This window comes from Protopterus annectens, chromosome 8.part1, assembly GCF_019279795.1.
Source record: "Protopterus annectens isolate FY-2018-M chromosome 8.part1, PAN1.0, whole genome shotgun sequence".
Classification (NCBI taxonomy): Eukaryota; Metazoa; Chordata; order Ceratodontiformes; family Protopteridae; genus Protopterus; species Protopterus annectens.
Window position 1 is genome coordinate 350050901 of NC_056742.1, and position 16972 is coordinate 350067872.

General features: G+C 44.7%; 1 protein-coding gene across 1 annotated transcript in view; it reads right to left on the bottom strand.

Annotated features, from left to right (window-relative positions):
• UBA2 (ubiquitin like modifier activating enzyme 2) overlaps window positions 1-16972 on the bottom strand; it is a 985116-nt gene that overhangs the window by 644148 nt on the left and 323996 nt on the right. Inside the window, exon 6 of the mRNA XM_044081921.1 lies at window positions 16049-16170. Coding sequence (XP_043937856.1) covers window positions 16049-16170 — 122 coding nt within the window. The remainder of the gene's footprint in view (window positions 1-16048; window positions 16171-16972) is intronic.

Genomic DNA, 16972 nt, shown 5'->3' on the forward strand with positions numbered 1-16972 from the left:
GAACTGGTAACCTTGATCTATGGTTTGTAAAATCCACTTGTCTTTTGTTATGTAGTGCCAGTTCTTTGAAAATAAGGTTAACTTTCCGCCTAGAGGAGCTGCTATTTGTTCCCTGGTAGGCGGATTTAGGGTTAAGTCACTGTGGTTGTGTTGATGTAGTGGCAGTGGTTGTGTCGGTGCCTCTGTTGTTACCTTGCCACTGTCGTCCTCTGTAGGCACCTCCTCTGGATTGGTTTCTGCCTCTGGAACGTCTATTCCTGCCCCTTTGAGATCTTGTGGAGTCAGGAAAGGACCAATTCTCGGCAGGCCAGTTCCTGCTAAACCTTGGGGGTTGAACCTGCAAGAAATCTTTAACCGTTTGAACAGATTTTGCCTTTTCTTCCATTTTCTTCATAACCTGCTGGGCAGGTGTACCAAACAAACTTGTCTTATCCATAGGAGCATCTAGCAACTTAGCTTTAACATGATCCGGTAAAGCTTGCTCCTTTAGCCATGCATGCCTTCTTATCACTGTGCCAGTCATGGCTGATCTAAATGAAGCCTCCAGTGCATCATAGCCACATTTTAAGGAATGGTTACTAACCTGTTGTATGTTATTTACCATTTCTAATACATATTAGAAACAGCTAACTATAGACCCATCGCAATATTGTCTCCATTAGCTAAAATCATGGAACGGTGTGTTCACAAACAACTCCTACACTACCTTACCCTCCATAATCTATTGTCTACAACTCAGCATGGCTTCCGCCCACACCACAGTACTACCACTGCCCTCCTCTCCTTTGTAGACTCAGTCAATAGTAACCGCAACAAAAAACTAACATCCTCTGCCCTCTTTCTTGACCTATCGAAAGCTTTCGATATGGTTAACCACCAACTACTACTATATACCCTGCAAACCCTTCATCTTGACAACTTGGCCCTAAACTGGTTTAAGGATTACCTTGCTGGTAGGCAACAAGCAGTACAATGGCAAAATAATATATCTCATCTGCTCTCAAACAATATTGGTGTTCCACAGGGCTCCATACTTGGTCCTCTTCTTTTCTAGTTTCATAAATGATCTGCACACAGTCAACCCCGCAGCCACCTGTATTCAATATGCAGATGACACCACCCTGATATGCTCGATATCTCTCTTCAAAATCTCCAAGCAGCTACCCAGCAATGTTTTGCCAAAGTTGAACAATGGTTCTCTGATCGGAAACTTTTACTCAACCCGACTAAAACCAAGTTACTTCTATTTTCCCACGCCACCACTTCCCTACCCCAAGAACTACCACCTGATAACTCCAGGACCTTTTTGTGGAATCCTCTAATGGCACCATCATTGACCCCGTCCCCCATACCAAACTACTTGGTGTCACTATTGACCATAAGCTTAAATTCGACATGCACATTGCCCAAACTATTAAGACAGTTAACAAGAAACTTGGGTCAATGTACAGAATCAAGAACTTTCTTACCCCACATGCAAAATTAACCATTGCTCGTACCCATCTCATCTCCACCCTACTATATGCCTCACCAATACTAGCTTTCCTCAGCAAACGTGATCTTAATAACCTCTTCACCACCTACCATCATATTGCCAGATTTGTAACATCTTCACCCTACCATACCCACCACTGCCTCAACCTCAAAAAACTTGGATGGTTGGAACTGCCCAATCTGCTTAAACTAAACCAACTCTCCGAAGCATTCAAAATAATCAATCATCCAGAGAAAACCTCACTGACCAAAATTCTGACCCCTACACCAACTTAAGTAGCCTACGATCCTCAAACAGTATTCAGATATTAACCATCAAATCAAATAACATGGGCGGCAATGCTCTTTATGCTAACTCCATTGGAAAGCAATGGAATTCCCTTCCTAACAACCTCAGGCTCATGACCTCACTCAATCTATTCAAAACTAATCTCAGAGAATTTCTTAAGTCTCAATGGTTATGCCCATGTTCCAACCCTGACTAATTCCCACAGGACCATAAGTATCTAATTCCTTTCTACCTCACAATTCTTTATCCAGCATCTTACTATCTCCTCAGGTATCCATGTCATCTGGCCATCTCAACAAATGTTTTACCAGACTAACAGCTTGTATACTTAGATGTTATTACTGTTTGATTTTATTTTTATTGTAATTTCTTGTATATATTTGTAAACTTATACTTATGTTAATTATGGGAGCTTTTCTCCCCGGGCCTCTACTGAAAAAGGACATGTATCCAGCTAGACTAGCCCGGTCAACAAATGTAAAATAAAATAAAATAAAATAAATATTTCTTATCAAGAGATTCATCAGTGGTTAGCTTTTTAGTTAACTGATCAAGCATAAACTCTTGGTATTGTATCATGTGAAACTGACAGTTTAAAGCTCTAGCTGAGAGAGTAGCTGAAGTGTAGACCTTTTTACCCCATCTGTCTAATGACCTTGCTTCCCTTTCAGAAGGAATAGGGTTTTTAGCTATGGTCGCGGCTACTGCCTTGGGACCCTGGGATATAGTTTCGGGGTCTGCAAGTGGGGCCTTGTAAAGGTGGTGATGAGTATCTGGCACCCTGTAAAATCTGTCTTGTTTGGCAGGGGCTGGGGGTAAAGAATCTGGAGCGGAGCAGACATCACTGAAAGCATCATCCACCACAGAGAGAACAGGAGGTATAGCTAAGGGCCTGTGCTGTGGAAGGTGCAGAAACGTCCTAAGTCTTTTTCTGGAGTCTGAAAAATCCTGTTGCTGCCATTGGAACTGCTCTCGCATGGCATGTAAGGTTTCCCCAAAGGAGAATTCTTCTGGTGGGGAAGAAGCTGGAATGGATTCTTCAGCATCAGAATCTTCAAAATTGGAGAAAGGAGCCTCTGGCTGGTCAGTTATGTCTGATTCATCAGCAGAATCATCAGAGGACACTGGCTCAGGGGGCTCTGCCCTAGGTCTCTTCTCTGGGGGCCGAGAGGCCCTGTCTGGGTGAGATTGAGATCCTCTAATTAATGAAATAAAATCTTCTGCCAAAGTAAGCATTTGAGAACTAGAAGAGGGCCTGGTAGTGGGGGGGTTTAACAGGCACTGTTTTAGTAGTCTTGGCTGCTTTAGCCCTGGCGAAGGCCTTAATGGACATGGCTGCTGGAGGCCTAGCAGCACCACGTGCTGGGGTAGAGACAACCAAGGGAATGGTGTCTGATAAGTCAGTGGCAACCACCGTAGTGGATAAAATTTCTGAGGCCGATTCAAGAGTGGTAGCAGGGGCCTCAGTTGTAGAGATAGATTCAGCTGTACTTTGATCAGTTTTCGGTTTCGCGAAACCGAGACACTCATGTTTGCTTAACCATGGTTTCGCCGAAACCGCGGACCGCGAATGTCGGTCTTTATCTTTGCTTTTGGCAGATTGGGTAGTCGGAGGATCCACGGCATAATGTACGCAAAATCAGAACCAAAACTGTTCTGCAAACTCCGACCCGGCCTAAGCGTTCGTCGGTTGAAAGAAGCACAGGCCGAACAGGCTGCTACGTCGTGGGCTGGGCCTAAACAAGGCAGGCAGTAATAGTGGAAATCTTTATGAGGTATTTGTTTCCACAGGTTAAACAATTATTAACTTTTTCTGACATCGGCTGCGGCAAGAAAGAGTCCCCAACGGGTACTTAGCTTTAGAAGTCTTCAAGTAGTATTCGTAGAAGTAATCTCTGGATCCGACCGACTGGCACTTGCGAACAGCTTCTGCTTGGCCACGCGGCAAGAAAGACTGAGGAAAATGGCGTCGGCTGATGCCTTTATACCCAAAGACCAACAGAGATGACATCGGGTGAAGTGCGACATCAGCCGAAGCCGGACCCGGACTTTGGAATCCGGCCGACTGAAGGGCTGCCTGACGACAGGACAACCCACTTGTTATGACTGCAGATGCATCCATGAAGGACATCTGTACTATGTTCATCGTGTTACACTGCTGCAGTCATCGCACTTTGGTTGAATCCCAAAGCTAAGGCTGGGCGGTTGGTACTAAACAGGGTTTGGAGAAGCTAGTAGGCCCTGCAAAACTGCAGTGGCAAAGCCAGCTCTAGTTTTTGATTATAGAGGTAAGTGGTAGTGCTTGATGAAGGTGTGCACTGAACTCCAAGTTGCAGCTTCCAAAATATCCTTGGTTGGTACCCCTCTGAGGAAGGCTGCTGAAGCTGTAGCCCTGGTGGAATGAGGCCTAATGTTACCAGGTACAGGTTTCCCATGGTGTGTGTAGCAGAAACGGATACAATGTCCTATCCATTTTGAAATGGTCTGTTTTGATATAGGCTTTCCTTGAGATCTTGCAGCATAGGATACAAAGAGCTGATCAGATTTTCTGAAAATCTTTGTTTTATCCAAGTAGAAACGTAATTGCCTGTGAATGTCCAAAGGGTGTAGGAGCCTTTCCCCTTTATTCTGGGGGTTTGGATAAAAGGTGGGTAAATGAATGGTTTGGTTTAGAGCCACACTGGATACTACCTTTGGCATAAAGGAAGGGTTAGTTCGTAAAGAGACTCTGTCTTGATGAAAAATGATGAAAGGCTCCACTGCCATTAGGGCCTGTAGCTCTGAGACTCTTCGTGCTGAAGTTATTGCTAGCAGCAGGGCAGTTTTCCATGATAAAAGCTGTAAATCAGCTGAAAAAGCTGGCTCGAAGGATGGTAGTGTAAGTTTTTCCAAAACAAAATTGAGGTCCCAAGTTGGTGTTGGTGCTCTTCGGGGCGGTCTTATGTTCTTAGCCCCTCTGAGGTACTGTCTTAATAATGGATGTGAAAAAATAGGAGGATCCGTGTTGTAATGAGCTGAAATAGCTGAAGCGTGGATCTTTATAGATGAAAAGGAAAGGCCTTTGTGCAACATCTCAGTTAAATATTGCAGAATATTTGGGACAAGAGGATTTTGGCCTTTAGCCTGGTTCCAGGCGCAGAATCTTTTCCATTTGTCCGAGTAGGTTTTCCTGGTGCTGGGTCTCCTGGCCTCCAGAATGACATCCATAACTGCTGTAGAGAGAAGTGTTGACTGATTGTTTAGATAATCTGCCATGCAGCCAGATTTAAAGTCTTGAGCTGGCTGTGTAGAATCTGATTGTTTTGCTGAGTCAGCAGGTGAGGAATTTGACATAAAATCCATGGTGGGCCTTGAGCCATGTTCCTTAACATTAGATACCAGTGTTGGCGTGGCCAGTCTGGAGCAATGAGTATCATTTGTGGCCTTTCTAATCTGGCTTTTAGCAGCACCTTTTCCAGAAGAGGCAGTGGAGGAAAGGCATACACTGTTAGTGTTTTCCAACTGAATGAGGGGGCGTCCACTTTCCAAGCTAGAGTGTGGTATGTCCTTGTGCAAAACTTTCGCAGTTGGTAGTTTTGGGGGGAGGCAAACAGATCCATGTCTGGGCTCCCCCATTTTTGAGTTATCACTGTGAATACTTGTGGGTCTAGTTTCCACTCGTGAGGATCCATGATATTTCTGCTTAGTTTGTCTGCCAATGTATTTTTCTTTCCTGGCAGGAATTGTGCTTGTAGTTGAACTTGGTAGGTCAGTGCTGTGTTTCACAAGGTCATTGCTTGCCTGCATAGGGGGTAGGAATGTGTGCCCCCTTGTTTATGTACCACATCACTGTGGTGTTGTCCGTCTTTATTAGAAGTTGTCCTGGATGTAGGAGGTCCTTGAAAGCTGTTAGGGCATTTCGTACAGCTAGCATCTCTTTTTGATTGATGTGGAGATGAATTTGATCTGCAGACCATTTGCCCTGAATACACTGTCCTGCCATGTGCGCACCCCAGGCGTAATCCGATGCATCTGTTGCCATTGTTTGCCTGGCTGTGGGCAAGGTGAAAGGCTGACCCTTGTTGAGGTGACATGCCTGAGCCCACCACAGAAACTCCTGTTGAAGGCAGGGAATTAGTGGTATTATTGTTTCCAAGCTGTGGCGAGTCCACATGCTTTTCAGGTACCATTGTAATTTCCTCCTATGCAGTTTGGCATATGGTATTAGTAGTATGCAAGATGCCATGAATCCCAAGGCCTGCAGAATTTTTCTAGCAGGGAGTTGGGTCTTTGTTGCCATCATTTTGAAGTATTGAGTCAGTTGTCCTTGCTTGTCTTGCATGAGATAAGCCATCTGGGCCATTGCATTTAAGCTGGCACCCAGGAATATTAGGTCTTGTGAGGGCACTAGTTTTGACTTCTTTTCGTTTACTGTGTACCCTAGGCAACTTAGTAGGTTTTTTACAAACGCCAGATGTTTTAAAAGAATGTCCTTGCTGTCTGCTTGAATAAGGCAGTCATCCAGGTATGGATATATTTGGATTCCTCTTTGTCTGCAGTATGCAATTACTGGTGCCAGGCATTTTGTGAAGACCCTGGGCGCAGTAGATAAGCCAAAGGGCAGTGCAGAGAATTGGTAATGAGTTGTAACTGCTATAAATCGGAGGCATCTTCTGCAATTTTGTCTGATAGGGACATGCAGGTATGCCTCCTTGAGGTCCAATGTTACTAGCCAAGCCTTCTTGCCCAGCATGGGAAGAAGTTGCTGTAGTGTGAGCATCTTGAATTTGGGTACTTCCAGGTATGTGTTTAGAATTGAAAGGTCCAGAATGGGTCTCCAGGCTTTGTCCTTTCGGGAAACTAGAAAGAGTCTTGAGTAAAATCCTTGTCCTTGCTCCTGTGTAGGAACCTGTTGAATGGCTCTCATATCCATGAGTGCTGTAATTTGTCTTTGAGCCTCTGCCCGTTGATTTGATGGCAGGTTTGGCATTCCTTTTATCCTTGGTAAAGTGTGAAAGTGGAACCTGTATCCTTGAGTTACAATATTTAGGACCCATTTGTCTTTTGTGATGGATGTGCCAATTGTCTGCAAAAAGTGCAAGTTTTCCTCCCAAGGGAGCTGCCAAGAGTGATTTGCTTGGCAATCTGAGGGGTAAGTCATTGTGATTGTCTTCTGATAGTTTGAGACCTGTCTTCTCCTCCTTTCTGGATTGCGGCACCCCATTGTCGTGGCTTGTAAGAGCCTTGTGGCTGACCTCTGCCCCTTGTCGTCTGTATTTGCCCCTCTGAGGTCTGTCAGAAGTTGGAAAGGACTAGTTTTTGGTTGGCCAATTTCTGCTGAAACAAGGGGTTGGACCTGTAAAAAAATCCTTGACTGTCTGCATAGATTTTGCCTTATCCTCCATTTTCTTTAAAACCTCTTCGGCTTTCACACCAAATTAAACATCCTGCTGTAAGGGTGCATCCAATAACTTTTCTTTAACATGATCAGGTAAAGTTTGTTCTTTTAACCAAGCATGCCTACGAATGACAGACCCTGTTACAGCTGCTCTGCAAGAAGCTTCCAATGAATCAAATCCACATTGCAAAGTAGGTTTTCCCACTTGTTCTGCTGCATGCAACAAATCTTGCATTTCCTTGTAATCAGGCTGCTCTGTATGAGTGCTCATTTTTTGTTTTAATTGAGACATCAAATATTGTTGATATTTCAGCATGTGAAACTGGCAATTTAAGGCCCTCATAGCTAGAGTAGCTGAGGTATATACTTTCTTTCCCCATCTGTCTAGTGCTCTAGAATACCTTTCAGATGGTACATGATTTTTAACAATAGAGGCCTTAACCCCTTTGGGACCCTGGGAAATGGTTTCTGGGTCAGCAACAGGGCTTTTACATAGGAATTTATGTGAGTCAGGGACTATGTAGTATCTGTCTGGTTTGGCTGGTACAGGAGGTAATGAATCTGGGTTAAGGCTAGATTCTGAATAAACATCATCCACAATGTCTAACACAGGTGGAATAGCAAGGGGTCTGTGCTGGGGTAGTAAGAGGAACTCTCAGAGCCTTTTCTTAGAATCAGAGAAATCCTGGCCTTCCCAGTGGAAATGTTCCCTCATGGTATGTAAAGTTTCCCCAAAAGAGTAGTCTTCTGGGGGAGATGCTGAAGGAATAGATTCTTCAGCATCAGAGTCTTCATAAGGGGGAAAAGAGTATTCTTGTTCCTCAGAAGAATCTGAGGTAATGGAAACCTGGTCAGAGGAAGCGTAGTCCTCCTCCTGTCTAGGCCTTTTGTCAGGTGGGGGATGGGAACCCATGATTAGAGTAATTAAGTCTTCGGCCATCTTAAGCATCTGTTTCTTAGGCATGGGGCCTTGCACTGGAGACTGCTGTACAGGCTTCCTTACTTTTAATGGAGTTTTCAGTTTTGCAAAGGATTTAATAGTAAGTGTAGTCAGTCTGAAGACACCTTCAGCAACTGATGGGCTTTCAACTGCACCAGAATCCATCAGCCATGGAGTCGGAAGGGCCTAAAGATAAAGGCTCTGGAGGCCCTGCAATCTCCGCTTGGGAGTCGGATGCAGGCTGGAGTTCTAAATCAGCGGTCGTCAGGGGCTGCGTAGGCACCTCACTGAAAACCGGAGAACTGGCGACTGGCCTGGCAGAGGCCTCGGTGTCTGGTTTGGGTCTCGGCTGCCTAACCTTATCTTTGTGCTTTTTATGCATCCTGGTCGTCGGTTGCTCTGACGGCATGGTATAATTAAATTTTCTACCAAAATAATGTTGGGCGAAATCAAACAGACATTTAATAGTTCATTTGTTTAACCTAGCACAAAACCGACAACCTGTGACGTCGTGGTCTGGGCCTAGGCAAGGGATACAATAAGAATGAAAATCCTTATGAGGTATTTGCTTCCCACAAGAAATGCAATTATTAACTTTTTCTGTCATCGGACTGAGGCAAGAAAAGGTTCCCCAACAGGGTACTTAGCTTTATTGAAGACTTCGGTCTGAATCTCAGGAGTCGGCCGACCGGCACTTGCGAACTGCTTCTGGCACCACGCGGCAAGAAAGACTGAAGAAAATGGCATTGGCTGCCTCTTTTATACCCGTCGCACTGACGTCAGGGAAGAAGCGACAGCAACCTACACCGGACCAAGACTTTGGAACTCGGGCCAACTGCGAGACCGCCTGACGGCAGATAACCCAAGTGTGATGACTGCAGCAGTGTAACACGATGAACATCACATCATCCACAATATCTAACACTGGCGGAATAGCAAGGGGCCTGTCCTGAGGCACTAAAAGAAAGTCTCTGAGCCTTTTCTTGGATTCGGAGTAATCCTGGCCCTCCCAATGGAAATGCTCCCTCATGGTATGTAAAGTTTCCCCAAAAGAATAATCCTCAGGAGGAGAGGCTGAAGGAATTGATTCTTCAGCATCAGAGTCCTCATAGGGGGGTAAAGAGTATCCCTGGTCTGAAGAGGAATCCGAAGAAATGGAAACCTGGTCAGAGGAATCATAGTCTGTATCCTGCCTAGGCCTTTTATCGGGGGGGATGGGTACCCCTGATAAGAGTAATTAAGTCTTCGGCCATTCTGAGCATCTGTTTTTTAGGCATGAAAGCCTGTCCAGGTGAATGCTGTACTTGCTTCTTTGTCTTTAATGGAGTTTTAGACTTGGCTGTAGTTTTTAATGGTAAGATGTGAAGGTCTGAAAACACCCTCAGAAGCCGATGCCTGCTTAGCGGCTCCGGACCCATCTGAAGGGTTAGTTTCTGTAGGCCCAACACCTTGAGTATCCAGAGGCCTAGACATCTCCACGTGGGAGTCGGAGGCGGCCTGTGGCTCTGAGATGGCGGGTGTCAGGGGCTGTGAAAGCGCCTCACTGAGAACCTGCGAACCGGCAACTGGCCTAGAAGAGGCTTCATCAGTTCTGGGCCTCGGATGCCTGTCCTTATCCTTGTCTGAGTTTTTTGTGTATTCCGGTCGGTTGTTCTGACGGCATGGTATAATTAAATCTTCGGCCAAAGTAATGGCGAGCAAAATCAAATTGATCTTTAATAGTGTGTTTGTTAAATCTAGCACAAAACTGACAACTAGTGACATTGTGGTCTGGGCCTAGGCATGAAATACAGTAAGAATGAAAATCCTTATGAGGTATTTGCTTCCCACAAGAAATACAATTATTAACTTTTACTGACATCGGTCTGAGGCAAGAAAAAGTTTCCCCAACGGGGTACTTAGCTTTATTGAAGACTTTGGTTCTGAAATTCGAATTGAAAATCTCAGGAGTCGGCCGACTGGCACTTGTGAACTGCTTCTGCTTCGGGCACCACGCGGCAAGAAAGACTGAAGAAAATGGCGTCGGCTGCATCTTATATACCCCTGGCGCACTGACGTCAGGGAAGAAGCGACAGCATCCGACGCCGAACCAAGACTTTGGAACTCTGGCAGACTGCGGGACCACCTGACGGCAGGATAACCCAAGTATAATGACTGCAGCAGTGAAACACGATGAACATCAGGGGCCAAACTAGATTCCGAAAAAGCATCATCAACAATGTCTAGTACAGGAGGAATAGATAAAGGCGTATGCTGAGGTAGGAGTAAGAAATCCCTAAGCCTCTTTTTTGAATCAGAAAAATCCTGGCTTTCCCAGTAGAAATGCTCCCTTAGAGTATGGAAAGTTTCCCCAAAAGAAAAATGCTCTTGAGGGCAAGCAATGGAGTCCTCTGCATCAGAATCTTCATAAGTAGATAAGGGCAAATCCAGATCATCAGAAGAATCAGAAAAAAACAGAATTCTGGTCAGAAGATTCATAAACCACTTCAGTCCTAGGCCTCTTAGAAAGGGGGGGTTGGCTACCCCTGATTAGAATCGTTAGATCTTCAGCCATTCTTAACATTTGTTTTTTAGGCATAGAGGCCTGAGCATGTGGTCTGGGCGTCGTTTTTTTAGGCATGCTTTGAGATTTAGGCCTAAGAGAAGAAGGAGGCATCTGTTTAATATGCAAGTCCGTAGGCCTGAATACACCCTCAGAAGCCGGTGCCTGCACAGCGGCTTCGGACCCATCCAAAGTAGAGACATCCACGGGTTCCATAGTTGAAGCATCTCGTGGCATACTCCGAATGGGTCTCAGTAGAGGCCTGCAAATCAGAAGTAGCAGGAGCTGCGAAAGCACCTCACTGAGTACCGGCGAACTGGCTTAGGAGAAGCGTCATCAGCAGTTTTGGACCTCGGTGGCCTGTCTCTATCTTTTTTCGGAATCCCGGTAGTCAGATGGCTAACCGACAACATTTCTGGATAATTAAACAGAGAACCAAAATATTTAGTTGCGAAAATGTACCGACGATGGATAGTGCGCTGATTAAATAAAGCACAAAACCAACAGCAAGGTACGTCGTGGTCAGGGCCTAGGCAAGGAATACAGTACGAATGAAAATCTTTATGAGGTATTTGCTTTCCACAAGTAATGTAATTATTAACTTTTACTGACATTGGTAAGGAGCAAGAAAAAGTTTCCCCAACGGGGTACTTAGCTTTATTTGAAGACTTTGGTTCTGAAACTCAAAAACGAAAATTTCAGGAGTCAGCCGACTGGCACTTGCGAACTTCTTTTGCTGTGGGCACCACATGGCAAGAAAGACTGATGTAATGGCGTCGGCTGCATGCTTTATACCCCTAATGACCTGACGTCATAGAAGAAGGGACAGCAACCAACGCAGGACCCAAGACTTTGTTAATCAGGCTGACTGAGAGCTACCTGCAAGCAGATAACCCAAATGTAATGACTGCAACAGTGAAACACGAAGAACATCGGGCCAGATAATGAACACCAATCTCTTTCAACCAAGATACTACTACAGTAAACGTCGCCTGCTTCAAATGTTTTTTCAAGATGAATCGCTGGAAAGCAACACTCTCCTGGACATTATGGTTGGGATCCAGCCAGAAAATGCAGCAGCTGTGGAAATCTTTATGGAAAATCTGTCTTCCATACATGCACCTACTTTTTTTGGTGCTGACATATGGCCAACATCCTACTACCCAAAAAACAAACAAGTACATTAACTCAATAATGACAAAGGTTGGAGAAACGTCCACCGTCTAAGCCTTTAGCTTACTCCTCAGCTAAGAAGCAGGCCAACATACCCCAGGAAGAGGGCAAACTCCTGATGTTAATACTGCGACATATATGCATTGAACTGTAGCAAGAAAGACCAAGACAATGCAGGCAGATGCTGTATTTATACTAAAAGCACCCCTAATGTCCAAGAAGGAGTACACCTGTTACATAGAGGTGAAAGGGTTCTGATCTCCAAAAATCAAGACGGACATATGGTGACAAAGTGTCAGCAGACAAGATTGCTATAATAGTGAACTAAATGACTACATTACCGCCAGTGCAACCACTAAAGAACATCTTAAGTAATACAGCCACATAAAAAGTGTGCAAACAAGGTCTGAAGTAGCAGCAAGCTATCACTTCCATTAAAAGGTCTCCCAAGACAAACAGTCCAATGACATATAAACTTTATAAGTTTAATGCTCTTTACTTCTGAGTCCATTAAGCAGACAGAAGGAAAAAGTACAGTTGTGTACCTACCATAAATGTAGATGTTAAGAGTGTATTCACTGTTGCAGTCATTACACTTGGGTTATCCTGCTGGCAGGCTACCCGCAGTCGGCCTGAATTCCAGTGTCTTGGTCCGGTGTCAGTTGCTGTCGCCTCTTCCCTGACGTCAGTGCGTCAGGGGTATAAAAGATGCAGCCGACGCTATTTTCTTCAGTTTTTCTTGCCCCAGATGTCAGGTGCCCCCAAAAGGGTAGGCTAAAATAATGCCAATAAGTATGCATGCACTAAAGTAAACATTTCCTTCATCTACAAGCAAATACACCACATAGGTTGTATAGAATAGAGAAGTACAGATAAGTCCCAGCAATGAAAGGTGGATGGAGGGAGGGTAACCTGGACTGCAACAGTGAATACACTGTTGCAGTCATTACACTTGGGTTGAATCCCAAAGCTGAGGTTGGGTGGCTGGGTCTAAACAGGGTTAGGAGAGGCTATAAGGCCCTGCAGAACTGCAGTGGCAAAGCCTGCTCTGGATTACCACAGTAATGTCGTACATAAACAAACAAGGAGGAACACATTCATACCCCTTGTGCAGACTAGCCATGACTCTTTGGAACTTGGCTCTGGAATGGCAAATCGAACTTCAAGCACAGTACTTGCCAGGATTGGAAAACACGCTGGCAGAATCTAAGCAGAAATATGACAGATCCACACGAATGGAAGTTGCATCCTCAGGTGTTTACAGAGATAATCCAAGCGTGGGGGAGGCCAGACATAGATCTTTTTGCCTCCCACAGGAATCATCAATTGGAAAAGTTTTGTTCGAGGACCTTTCATCCAAAGGCCTGGAGAGTGGGCGCCCTTTCATTCAGTTGGACAGCATGGACAGTTTACGCATTCCCACCTCTGCCTCTTCTGCCCAAGGTGCTCTTGAAAGCAAGAGCAGACAGACCGAAGATGATACTGATTGCTCCAGATTGGCCAAGGCAACACTGGTACCCGCTCCTGAGGAGCCTAACACATACTCCTCCCTGGTCCCTGCCTCTAATGCCTCTTCTGCTGACTCAGCACAGCTACAAAACTCTTCACAGTCAGCTGAAAACACTCAATCTCGCTGCATGGAAAATTCCTTAACACCACAACAGACCCTACTCTCCAAGGAGGTGCAGGATGTCATTTTGGAGGCCAAAAGGCCATCTACTAGAAAAGCTTACTCCGCAAAATGGAAACGGTTTTGCTCTTGGAATGAGAAAAAAGGCCAGGACCCTAGTTAACTGAACTTGCCTCAGGTATTACAGTATCTAGCTGAGCTGCTGAACAGTGGACTTTCATTTTCTTCCATAAAAATCCATGCCTCAGCTATTTCTGCAGAATTCAACACGGATCCTCCTTTATTTTCTCACCCACTCTTACGACAGTTCCTCAGAGGGGCTAAGAATATAAGACCACCAAGGAAACAACCAATACCAGCCTGGGATCTTAATTACATACTAGAAAAATTAACATTGCCTCCCTTTGAGCCAGCTGCCTCAACAGATTTGCAATATTTGTCCTGGAAAACAGCCTTCCTTCTGGCTATCACTTCAGCTCGTAGGGTTTCAGAACTACAGGCCCTCATGGCGGTGCAGCCCTTTCTCATCTTCCATCAGGACAGGGTTTCCCTTCGTACCAACCAGTCATTTATGCCTAAAGTGGTATCCAGGGTAGCTTTAAATCAAGCCATACACCTACCTACCTTTTACTCCAATCCTCAAAACAAAGGGGAAAGGCTGCTACACTCTTTAGACATCCATAGGCAGCTACGTTATTATTTGGACAGAACAAAGTCCTTCAGGAAATCAGAACAACTCTTTGTGTCCTATGCTGTAGGGGCTCAAGGGAAGCCAGTTACCAAGCAGACTATTTCAAAGTGGATAGGCCACTGCATACGGTTTTGTTATTCCTATCATTGGAAATCTGTTCCTACAGGCATCAGATCCCACTCCACCAGGGCCACAGCTACCTCTACAGCCTTCCTCAGAGGAGTTCCTACCAAAGATATTTTGGAGGCAGCCACTTGGAGTTCTGTACATACCTTCACAAAACACTACCACCTGCCTTTATATTCCAAAACTAGAGCAGGCTTTGCCACTGCTGTGTTGCAGGGCATTCTGGCTTATCCCAGTTCCAGCTAGTACCTACCACCCTGTGCGTAGCTTTGGGACTCTACCCATCAGTGATTACTGCAGCTGTATTCATGATGAACATAGCACAGTTTTGTACCTACCATAAATGTAGATGTTCGAGTGCTAATACAGCTGCAGTACAGGTTTCCCTCCCTCCTTCCCCACTTGGTAAAGGCATGGGACCTAACCCCCTCTTCATACAACCTGACTGGGTTATCCTTCTACGGTTTATTTGCTTGCAACTACTGATTTTGGATTATATTGCATTGCATGTACATATATATATATATATATATATATATATATATATATATGATTTATGTATTGCCTTCCTTCTGGGGGCATCTGACATCTGGGGCAAGAAAGACTGAAGAACATGGCGTCGGCTGTGTCTTATATACTCCGGCCTCACTGACGTCAGGAGAGAAAGTGACAACCGACGCCGGACCTAGACTTTGGAATTCGGCCGGCCGAGGACCCGCCTGACGGCAGAGAACCCATCAGTGATTACTGCAGCTGTATTAGCACTCGAACATCTACATTTATGGTAGGTACAAAACTGTACTTTTCTTTGTCTTTAGTGGAGCTTTAGCCTTTGCCTTTGAAGCTGAAGTCGGTTTTACATATAACTGTGTAGGCCTGAAAACACCCTCAGAAGCTGATGCCTGCTCAGCGGCTCCGGACCCATCTGAAGGGATATTTTCCGAGTGTCCAATACCTTGAGTTTCCTGCGGCCTAGTCGGCTCCACATGGGAGTCAGAAGCGGCCTGCGGCTCTGAGGTTGCGGGTGTCAAGGGCTGCGAAAGCGCCTCACTGAGAACCGGCAACTGGCTTAGAAGAAGCCTCGTCGTCAGTTTTGAACCTTGGATGTCTGTCCTTTTCCTTGCGTTTCTTGTGAACTGCAGTAGTCGGATGGCTATCCAACGACATAGTGTAATTAAATCTTCGGCCAAAGTAGTGAAAAGCAAATCGTGCCGACGCTTAATAGTCCGTTGGTTAAATGTAGCACAAAACCTACAATTAGCGACATCGTGATCAGGGCCTAGACAAGGAATACAATAAGAACGGAAGTCTTTATGAGGTACTTGCGTCCCACAAGAAATACAATTATTAACTTTTTTCTGACATCAGTCTGGAGCAAGAAAAAAGTTTCCCCAACAGGGTACTTAGCTTTAAATGAAGACTTCGGATCTGAAATTCGAACACGAAAATCTCAGGAGTCAGCCAACCGGCACTTGCAAACTGCTTTTGCTTCGGGCACTGCGCGGCAAAAAAGACTGGAGAAAATGGCGTCGGCTGCATCTTTCATACCCCTGGCACACTGACATCAGGGAAGAAGCGACAGCAACCAACGCCGTACCAAGACTTTGGAATTCAGGCCGACTGCGGGTAGCCTGCCAGCAGGATAACCCAAGTGTAATGACTGCAACAGTGAAACACGATGAACATCTGCAAAGTTGCAAGCAATAAAATTACTAGATTCACAATAAATATTTCAAAAGAATCCATAAATCAAGCACACCATTTCACAAAACAATATTATCCTTACTTGAATAAATACTTTGCCCATACGATACAGTGAATTGGTTCTGATGGAGTGTTGCGAATAGTACACCCTGGAAAAGTTTTCTGGCTTGGTTTGGGCTGGCACTCATAACATTCAGTTGTTCCCTATAAAAGAAATATTGTAATGAACTTCAGGAATCTGTTCAGAGTCCAATCACACATACAACACACTGAATGGCATGTAAACTAGAAAAATCAAACCGAACGTATGTTATGGATGGCTACACTAAAAATACAAAAATTAATATACAGATATTTCTCACAGCTTTTGACATTCACATTGACAGCGTGCAGTACGTTTACTCACACAGGTTATCATAACTGTGTCCTCATACACAACTCTTCAAATTTTAAGGCCAGTTTTTTTTTTTTTTTTTTTAAAGGGCATGTCTCTAGTGGCTCATGTACCACTCTGTGCTGAGATGAGGTACATATGCTTCTCAACCCATCTACTTTTTGACTCTACTCAAACTAGACTTACAAGAGAAAAAATATACACCAGATTAGAAACTTGAAAACTTCAGTTACAAAAGGACTGCAAGCAATCTTCAACAAGACTAAACGGATCAATAATGGGTATAGCTGGAGGTGGGGGGGGGACCACCAAGTGCAGGAATACTTTCTCAAAACCTAGGACAGATGTCGTGACTATGCATACATCAGTAATACCAAAACGTGGGGACACTTGCAGTGGTTTTGCACTTGCAAAGAATTACAAGCAATGACACCTGATAAAAGCAAGCTGCAATACATGAGCTTGATAGAAAGTACTCAGGGCAAAAATGCCTTTACACTCTGTCCTCCAAAATGAAGCTCTGAACTGGAGATGTTTAATGAAGACATGCAGAAATGATCAAACGGCAGCTGACCAAATGTCACCTCTTTCATATATTCATAAAATATGAAG